The sequence below is a fragment of the Solanum dulcamara genome, chromosome 6, assembly GCF_947179165.1.
Source record: "Solanum dulcamara chromosome 6, daSolDulc1.2, whole genome shotgun sequence".
Taxonomy (NCBI): Eukaryota; Viridiplantae; Streptophyta; class Magnoliopsida; order Solanales; family Solanaceae; genus Solanum; species Solanum dulcamara.
In genome coordinates, this window is record NC_077242.1 from 5,454,308 (window position 1) to 5,465,259 (window position 10,952).

Sequence of the window (10,952 nt, forward strand, 5' to 3'; positions counted from 1 at the left end):
TCTTACATTATTTTACGCACTTCTATTAATAAATATATAATGCATATACACGTACACTAAAAGTTATTATTAATTAATAGCCCTGCAGTTCTTTCTAATTTCTCCATTAATTCCAGTAAGTGGGCTAATATTCCCCATTTTCACTATAGCGGCCACAAAATCCCTTTTAAAAACCGCATCATCAGTACTGTAACTCTTCACTAACGAATCCTGAGATCCGCCATTAAACAATTCCTGATCCGAGTGGAGCAACCCACGCCGAGCCACTAAGTTCTGATAATATTTGTTATCGAACTGGCTCGGCGTCTGTATATCCAACGAGGCCAAATTCTCTTCGTTGCCAGAAGAAGCAGGGCACGTGGCCCTGCGTGTGGCGGCGAATTCCGAGTCGATATTGGTCTCGTTGTAGATGCGGTTACGGAAATTGATGCACCGGGCTTGGCCGATTGTGTGACTGCCGGAGAGGGCCGTCATGTCGTTGGCGTCTAGGCCTTTGGCAGAGAACATGGAGATCAAAGTTGAAAGGCTGGAAGTTGGTAGGGGGATTTGGGTGTTGGCGGCGCTTAGGTCTGCGGTTCTTGCATCTCTTCGGCCCAATTGCACGGCCCATGATGGCCCTCCTAGCTGCATACAACCCAAGGTCTTTGAGCGATAGAATTTACAAAATATGTATATAATGTAAAAGTATATATATTTATAAAATCTCTCTGTAGCTTAATATATAAACATTTTGTTTAATTTGGCTTCGACGATTATCTATGACCTTTAAATTTGGATCTACTTTAAGTAGACACTTAAAACTTATATAAAATTAATTAATTAGACATGTATATCATACATGATATTCTACGTGACAATTCACATGAAATACACTCAAACTGATTTGCATATGCCACATGCATACTTAGTAGGGTGAATTATATAGGAATTAACTTACTCCTGTATTCAATTCCTGGTACTCAATATTGATTTAAGAAAGATTTATTATTTTTTTTAAAAAAAAGTGGATACTTTTGAACATGCTATTTTTCAGTTTCAATTTATTTAGCGATGTTTGATTAGACCAAAAGTTCAAGAATTTTTTTAAAAAGAATAAAGTTAAATCTATTTTTTTGAGACATGCTAAAAGAAAGTATATCATATAAATACAAATGGCTGAAGCATAATATTTGTGTGGCTACAGAAGCTTTTTATCAATGGCAAAACTATAAGAAGTTTATCCATATTTAAACTTTTATGCAGTTAATTAGTAATAATAACAATTAATATGAAACGGGCGATATTTTTGACCAATGTAAGTATAATATGCATATTTACCAACACAACGCCTTCTTGGGCAGCAAGAGCAAGGATGTCTGCACAAGAGACAACATTAGGACAAGCAGCTTCAACTTGAGTTTTAATGGCGTCTATCACTTCATATCCTCTTAAAGAGTTTCTGCTTGGGATTGCATTCTTTTCTCCTGTAAATGTTGTTGTGTCATCCAGTAATATTGATGCATCGCACCCCTAATTAAAAGTAACCATAGAAAGAAAGAAAAAATAATGTTAGAATATACGTACGTACGTACATACATTTATTCTTTCAAATTTTAAGCCGCACACTATAATATATTAGATACAATGAGAGGTGGTTCAAGCACATTAATGGCCTAAAGTAAAAATCAAAAATCGAAAGGAAGGCTTAAACTTTAAAAATTAAATTAATATATTATCTTACTAAATTTATTCTTCTAGCTCTTTGAGATGCAAAGTTGTTGATTTCTTTTATAATCGATTTCCTTTTATTATTCTTTTTTAGTTTATAATATAATCAATCAATTTAATCTTTACTCCAGATGTGCCAACCTTCTTTTAACAATTGTCTTTTTTTTATATGAAAAAAAATAATCTTTCTTATAAACAGTACTTACTCAATATTTTTTTCTAAAAAACATCTATCACCTATTAATGCTAAAAAAAAATGAGGCCCTTCAAATTTGAAGGCCTAAGACCTTGCCTTTTTTTTTTCTAATCCTATCGAGCTGCCCCTAATTACAATAACGGATGACAAGTGAGGATTGCTCAGTTGGTTAAGCACCTCCACCCACGATCGATAGATCCTGGGTTCGAGTCACACTGGAGGGGAAGTGTGGAAACACTATAAATCCTCCAAAATGGGGGGTAAAAAAAAATAAAAAAAAATTACAATAACGGATGCAATTATTCAAGCACCAAGCTCACTATTTTCGATGGATGCAATTTATGTATATAATCTACATATACATTATTAGTGTAAAAAAAAAAAAGGAGCTTAGCTTACATTAACAAAGCAATCATGAAAGAACAAACGAAGAACAGAGGCACCAAGTCTCGCCTCTCTATTCACCGCTTCTTTTATTGCGTCCCCAACAATTGTTTTTAGATTAGGGCACGATGCCCCATAAAAATTGTCTGACAATTGGGCATTACTAAAGCAAACAAAACCAAATAAAACACACAAAATGAGTTTTATGGATGCCATATATGCTTGAATATAGTATATAGTAACAATTTCTTTTAGTGCTAAAATTAAGATTGTATAATATGTGAATGTGACCATGCATGAGGCCCTTTATATACATGTTACTAAAAGCTACGTGTGTATTGAGAGACACAAAATGCCAAATATGCTTAACTTTAAATTTTATTGAACAAACTCATTCTAAGCTTAATCTTAGCTTAGACTGCTTTGTCAAAGCAGATTTTAGCTCAGAGAAAAACAAAGAGAGAAGAGAGAAGTCAGACGAGGAAGAAGAAGAGAAATGTGGAGAAGAGAGAGAGATGAAAATATCTTTTCATTATTGTGTGTTGTGCCTCATTACACATCAGTGTATATTTATTAATACACAATACTCACAACAGAATCTTAACAACTAATCAGTTACAACAAACTCAACTGATTAACTAACTAATTGGTCTTAACAGATAATAGCAAAGACAGAAATGCCCCTAGCTCATACTCCTTCACTTATAACACTCCCCTTCAAGCTAGGTGGTGTAAATATGTTCAACACCCCTAGCTTGGATAAGAGATATTCATGCTGAGCTTTAGGCAAACCTTTGGTTAGTATGTCTGCTGGCTGCTGTTGAGTTGGGAGATAGTGTACTTGAATTAAGCCTTGTTGCAGCCTTTCTCTAATAAAGTGACAATCTATTTCTATATGCTTGGTTCTCTCATGATACACTGGATTGGCAGCAATCTGAATCGCAACTTTACTATCACTATACACCTGTACTGGCATTTCAACTTCAGCTCCTACTTCTTTTAACAAACCCAGTAGCCAGACCAACTCTGACACAGTTGAGGCCATGCTTCTATATTCAGATTCAGCTGAGCTTCTTGACACTGTGGATTGCTTCTTAGCCTTCCATGATATCAATGACTCTCCAATTTTTATCATGTAGCCAGTGACTGACTTTCTGGTTAGAGGGCAAGCAGCCCAATCTGCATCACAATATGCACTAACCTGGTTGTTTGAGTGACTTGAGAGCAGTATGCCCTGTCCAGGTTGTCTTTTTAGATATCTGACTATTCTTAGTGCAGCATCCATGTGAGATTTTTTTGGTTGATTTAAGAATTGACTCAGTGTCTGAGTACTGAAGGATATGTCTGGCCTTGTCATGTTGAGATACAGTAGCTTACCTATAAGCCTTTGATATGCTGATTGATCTGTCAGGGGATCATCTGATTCCTCTTGATTCTTGTTCACATGTTCATCATACTGTTTGGATGTCAATTTGATATTTGCATCCATTGGGGTGCTTGCTAGTTTAGCTGCTGACATTCCCACTCCTGCTATGAGTTCAAGTGTATACTTTCTCTGATGCATAAGTATTCCTTCTATGGACCTTGTAAACTCAATTCCAAGGAAGTATTTAAGCTCCCCTAAGTATTTCATCTTGAAGGCCTTTTGTAAGGCTTTCTTAGTTCCTTCTATTAGCTTCAAGCTGCTGCCAGTGATCAGCATGTCATCTACATACACCAGTACTATAGCAACTCCTTCTGATGATTTGTTGATGAACATAGAGTGGTCATATTGACTCTGTGTAAACTTCAGTCTTAGGAGGGCTTCAGTGAGTTTTTGATTCCACTGTCTTGGGGCTTGCTTGAGACCATACAAAGACTTTGTCAGTCTGCACACATTCTCCCCTTGACTGACAAAACCCTGAGGAAGCTGCATGTAGATTTCATCTATTAAGTCTCCATGTAGGAAAGCATTAAAGACATCCATCTGATGAATGTGCCATTGGTTGGCTGCTGCAATAGATAAAACAGTCCTCACTGTCACCATCTTAACCACTGGAGAGAAAGTCTCTGTGTAATCAATTCCTTCCTGCTGGCTATACCCCTTTGCAACTAGCCTGGCCTTAAATCTGTCTATCTCACCTGTGGATTTGTATTTGACTTTGAAAACCCACTTGCATCCAATAGCTTTCTTGCCTGCAGGGAGTGGAGTAATCTCCCAGGTATGATTGCTCTCCAGGGCTTGGATCTCTACCTTCATGGCCTCAATCCACCTAGGATCTTTGATTGCTTCAGCATAGCTGGCAGGTTCTGTCACAGTGGATGTAGCTGCAATGTAACATTGATAAGAAGGGGATAAATGAGAATAGGAGACATAGTTAGATATAGGATAAGGGACATCTTGAAGTGTGTTGAAAGAGACAAAATCCTTCAACCAGGCAGGGGATTGTTTAGATCTTGTTGACTTTCTAGTAAGCTGAGAAACTACTGCAGGAGGCTCTTCAAGAACAATTGGAGCAACCTGCAGCTGCACTTCAGCTTGCTCAACATCTGCATGCATAGAAGGCTGAGCAGGAATTGGTGAGACAGCAGCCTGGTCAGGAATTGATGAGAGTACAGGATCCAATGCAGGGATAACTGAATCATAAAGAGTATCAACAAACAACCTCTGATGTGTAGACCTGTCATCTGTGGCAAATTGGAAGATATCTTCCCTAAAGAGAACATCTCTACTCACAAAGAAAGACATGTTAAGCAAATCAAATAATATGCAGCCTTTCTGCACTTCAGAGTAGCCCATGTGGACAGCAGACCTTGATCTGGGCAGGAGTTTATCATGCTCAGTGAGATTTTTTGCAAAAACCAAGCAGCCAAATGTCCTCAAGTGGGAAAGACCAGGTTTTACACCATATAGTTTTTCATAAGGAGATTTAAACCCAAGCACACTGCTAGGAAGTCTGTTAATAAGATAGGAAGCAGCTAGGACACAGTGACCCCAGAACTTAATAGGAATTTTACCTTGAAATCTTAGTGCTCTTGTGACTTCAAGTAAATGTCTATGTTTCCTTTCAGCAACACCATTTTGCTGAGGAGTGTAGGGACAAGATTTTTGATGTATGACACCTAGTTCTTTAAACAGATTAGCACAAACTGAATTAACAAATTCTGTACCATTATCAGTTCTTATAACTTTGACAGCTTTCTCAAACTGAGTCTGAACATACTTCAGAAATATTGGAAGTGATACACAAACATCTGATTTTTGTTTAAGCAAGAATAACCAGGTCATCCTTGAAAAATCATCAACTATTGTAAGAAAATATTTGCTGTCATCAAAAGTAGTTGTATTGTAAGCCCCCCAAAGATCAACATGTAACAATTCAAAGCAGTCAGTACTTTTGATACTACTAGAAGGAAAAGTAGACCTGGTTTGTTTTGCCATTGGACAAACTAGACACTTAGAAACTTGACACATAGTGTGTTTAGTCAGAGTAAACATTTTTGCAAGTATTGTTGCGGAGACATAGCCAAGCCTTTGATGCCATAACTCTACTTCAGTGACATGAGAAGAATCAACAGCCAGAGCAGACTCCTTATTGTTGCTTTGAGATAACTGCCTCCACAGCAGATACAAGCCCCTTTCTTCTTTACCAACTTCCTTCACCTTTCCAGTGTAAAGCTCCTGGAAAATACAAAAGTCAGGAAAGAAGGAGACTGAGCATCCTAATTCCTTTGTTAGTTTGCTGACAGACATCAGATTATATTTGAACTCTGGTATGTGAAACACATTAGTAATAAGGCTTCTAGTTGACAAGCTGCATGAACCAGTATGTGTTACTGGTGTGGTACTTCCATTTGGTAAGGACACCTCCTTAGGAATATCTAGCTTAAACACAGACTCCTTATTCAGCATATCCAAATTTGACACCATGTGGTTTGTTGCACCTGTATCTATAATCCAGACATCACTATTTTCAGTGACAAACAATGCTTTACCTGCAACATTTGCTTTATTTTCATTAGAGGCAATAACTTTTGAGTGTGACTGTTGATTCAGCATATTCAGGATTTGATCATACTGATCTTTTGTGAATGTGCAGCCTTGAAGTAATTGTTTTACATCCTTTTCAGCTTGATTAGTAGTGGTAGCAGGTGTGCTGGCTGCTACTGTGTTATGCTGTGCCTTGATGTTCCCTTCCCATACTGATTTGTCATATACATTGGTGTTCAATCCATAAGAGAAATGAGCATGAGCAGGTTGTTGACTGGTACTTGAGTCAACATATGTAATGTTTGCACTTTGTATCTTCTTCTTTAACTTAAAATCTGGTGGATATCCAACAACTTTGTAGCAGTATTCTTTAGTGTGACCTCTACACTTGCAAAAATCACAAACTAGCAGTGTATTTTTCTTGAACTTATGATTTGCACTTGAGCTGTTAACACCTCTAGAGTACATTGCTGCTGACTCTAAGACAGAAGAATTCAGGCCCAAAGTAGTGATGCCTGCAACAACAGATTTTTGATTTTCAGCCCCTACTACCATGGCATAAGCCTGATTAACAGTTGGTAGTGGATCTATCATGAGTATCTGGCTTCTAGCCTGATGATACGAATCATTAAGTCCCATTAAAAATTGATATAATCTCTGCCTATTCATGTGAGCAACAAAGCCTCTGGACTTCTCGCAGTTACAGCCAGGCGCAGGTACTAACACCTCAAATTCATCCCACAAAGCTTTTAACTTTGTGTAATATGCAGAAACTGAAGCCGTCCCCTGCTGCAGAGTTGTAATCTCTTTATGCAAGCTGTAGGTCCTTGAGCCATCCACTCTGTCAAACCTTTTTTGTAAATCAGTCCACACATCCATTGCACTTGAAGCAAATGCAACTCCACTAAGCAAACTTTTTGACATTGAATTCATCAGCCACGACAAGACGATAGCATTTACTCTCTCCCACTGACTCCACAGTTCCTCACCATACATCTCCTTTCTGCATGTACCATCAACTAGCCCTAATTTATTTCTTTCTAGTAGAGCTAGCTTAATCGATCGGTTCCATAGAGTGTAGTTCTCCACACCAATCAACTGAAACGAGATAATACTGATTCCACTTACATCTGTAGGACTTAAGAAAAGAGGATGATTGTAATCAATACCTTGCCCAGACATACAATTGTTACTTTGATTCGGCTGAACCCGTTGAGCTAGGGTTTCTTCACCTGGCATGCTTTAAGAAATTCCTTTGATTTCTGTAGTTGTAGGAACGATCTAAGCTTCACCTGAGCTTAGACCTGTAAATCAACAAAAAAAACTTGATGAATCTGTGAACCTAACTAGGCTCTTTGACTCAAAAAATTGAACGCCTATCGCAGTAAATCACTGCGATACAAGCTCTGATACCATGAACAAACTCATTCTAAGCTTAATCTTAGCTTAGACTGCTTTGTCAAAGCAGATTTTAGCTCAGAGAATGCTCAGAGAAAAACAAAGAGAGAAGAGAGAAGTCAGACGAGGAAGAAGAAGAGAAATGTGGAGAAGAGAGAGAGATGAAAATATCTTTTCATTATTGTGTGTTGTGCCTCATTACACATCAGTGTATATTTATTAATACACAATACTCACAACAGAATCTTAACAACTAATCAGTTACAACAAACTCAACTGATTAACTAACTAATTGGTCTTAACAGATAATAGCAAAGACAGAAATGCCCCTAGCTCATACTCCTTCACTTATAACATTTATCGTTTACTTTTTTTAGTTTAGTTTAAAAAAAATATTATTTTATAAAATAATTTGATTTTAGAATTCTCTTTTTATTTTTAATGAAATAATTTTCAGTCACACAAATATTTAATAATTTTTTTAGAACATAAATTTTAAAAGTTATTAAATTATTTTTTCTTAAATATCATGTCACGTCAAAGAGTGACACATAAAATAAAACGGAGAGAATACGTACTACTAGCTAGAGAGAAAATATCGTGTGTATAAATTAATGTCTAATATATATTCAAACTTAGCTGCTGAAGCGCGTTAACGTGAGCTCAAGAGTACATTGTACGTACACACTATATATTAAGGAACTTAGCAAGGTTCTATTTCAACGTGACTTAAAATCAGACTGATTTGAAATTGAAGTTTTATTTGAACATGTTTGATATTTTTAAATTGTATTTTTATAACAATGAAAAATCCACAAATTGTGAAAACTGACAATTTTTTCTCAATTCTTATATAATCTTAATTATCAAATGAGCAAAACCATGATTCATAACCAAGATATCGAAGTATTACATTAATAAATCGGATATGATCTCAACGTTTCTTTTATATATAGATAAATGTTTGTGATTTTAATCTATCATATACATATAATTTTATAAAAATTCACTAGTCAATAATAATAATGTAGCTAGTTATTTTTTAATATAAACAATTTTTTCACGCCAAGTATGTGTCTTTTTTCTTCTTCGTTTTTTAACAAAATTTAGAATGATAAGTCCTTTTTTATAAAATATAAACTCATGAGTCAAATTTTACTTTAAAAAAAGATTTGAGATTGAGTGGAAAATCTCTTCATAGGGTACTGTAGCTGTACAGCCATAGTACCATAGGGATGGTGAGAGTTCATAAGAGCCCGAATTTAGATAGGTGAAAGATCCTTACTCAAATTACGAACCCTGAACCTCTTTGCGAATTCACAGCTGAACCTTGATGGGAAATCATAGATTTCTGATAGGAAAGAAAAAGCCCAATTACAAAAAATTTCTTCATATACACGAGCGTCCTCCTACATTGTCCCCTAGTACAGCATACTTAAGAAAGCGGTTTCCAGGGTCAACCTGTTTAACTGCATGCCAGACCACTAAGTGATGAGACCGTGCAAACAAAGGCAACGAGGAGCGCTAGCCGGAACTGGACAATGGGTGGGTGTCCAACAAACATTCCTTAGCTAAGAAGGATTCATTCACCGCAGCTTCTCTTACTAGCAGATGAAACTAGCAACATCACATCATATAGAATACCAATTGACAGGCATTCAAGTCTATCTTATAGTTTATGTTGATGATCTCATTGTTTCCGCGAGCGCATCCTTCATTTCCAAGCTTGAGAATTTTGGATTTGAAATCATGATTCCAATCCCATACCTCCTAAATATTTATAGTGAACACTGAACCCAATTATTATTTTTAATTTTTATAATATTAACTTTAATTGATATTAGGGGAGGAGTTACAAGTCCATCTACGACTTTGACATAACCCAAAAGATTTAACACGGATTTTATATTTTTGTGTTTAAAAATTCCCTTAACATGTATAAATCATTTATTTAAAATGACTCAATAAGTTATATTTTCTAAAGTATAAATCTATAAACTCAAAATTCTAGCTTTAATTTGGCTTTGAATTTGAAACCTATTATTTATATTTAAAAAACTCAGTAAACACATATTAAAAAACAACTTAAATTAAAAATCCAATTACTAATGTTTGATACCACTATTTATTCTAGCTTTAATTTGGCTTTGAATTTGAAACCTATTATTTATATTTAAAAAATTCAGTAAACACATATTAAAAAAAACTTAAATTAAAAATCCAATTATTAATATTTGATATCACTATTTATGTATTTAAAACTTGTGCCTCTGCATGCAAGAATAGATCAAAAGAGGACATCAAAAAAAAAACTAGATAAGGTAGGGGTTCCCTTATATTTTGACTTTATTCTTTGGGAAAATTACAAATTCAGAAAAGAGTAGGAAAATACATGAAAAAAAAAGAAGAAAAGAAGTTATAGCTGGGTCTCATTTTCTTGTAACTAATAACATGACGTTTTATTCAAAGAATTGCATGTCCCTTTGATTTGTTTCAATTTTCGTCACTTAATTTTCACTTTTTCAAAAAAAGTTAACATCATTGGGGCGAAGTTAATAGCCGGCATGTGGATTCGATCGAATTAAGTAGATTTTATTCAAATAATATATTTATATTAATAAATTTATTATATATATAAAATTAGAATTCAATTATTATTTTTAATAATCGTCATTATAAAATTTAGAACGTATTAAATTGAAATCACAAAGTGAATTTGACTAATTTCATCTGCAAGTGACTAATTGTTGTTAACTAATATAGCTAGCTAGCAAATACTCAAGTCTTACTAATTATCTACGGTTTAAACATTTTTTTACTATAATTTTTTCAAATATTCTTAATTGCATTAACTATTGTGATTTATAGTATTTTTTTAATATATTTTCTATATATGTAAAACAATTCAAAAAAATATGAAAATTCTATATATCTGAATTCACACCAATCATTAGTCAGTTTGATCCTCATGTGAATGATTAAGTCACATAAATCAAAATAGAGAAATTATTTCTTAAGTAGAAAGGAGTCTATACTAACTATACATTGACAGAGCACGAAATATTTACCTATCAAATCATTTAAAGCTAATTTCAGGTAATATAATTGACCATACTTAATAGTATTAATTTGATAACCATAATAAATGCTAATAGCATGTTATAATAAGTTTAATTAAATAATTTCAACACATATATAACTTAAATCCGATACGATATAATTATTGAAAAATGCAACATTAGACAAATGGATCTACATGCATGTAAAAATAAAGAGCACAAGGCGGATCGAGATAGG

The 10,952-nt window shown here is 34.8% G+C and overlaps 1 protein-coding gene across 1 annotated transcript; it reads right to left on the minus strand.

The window, feature by feature from the left end:
* On the minus strand, window positions 1-2,503 carry LOC129891874 (peroxidase P7-like). Its single transcript, XM_055967345.1, has 3 exons — window positions 2,303-2,503; window positions 1,318-1,509; window positions 1-624 (listed from the first exon to the last, which is right to left on the minus strand). The coding sequence occupies exons 1-3, from the start codon at window positions 2,501-2,503 to the stop codon at window positions 70-72; spliced, it is 948 nt and encodes a 315-aa protein (XP_055823320.1). The 3' UTR covers window positions 1-69.
* Between the last annotated feature and the right edge of the window lie 8,449 nt (window positions 2,504-10,952).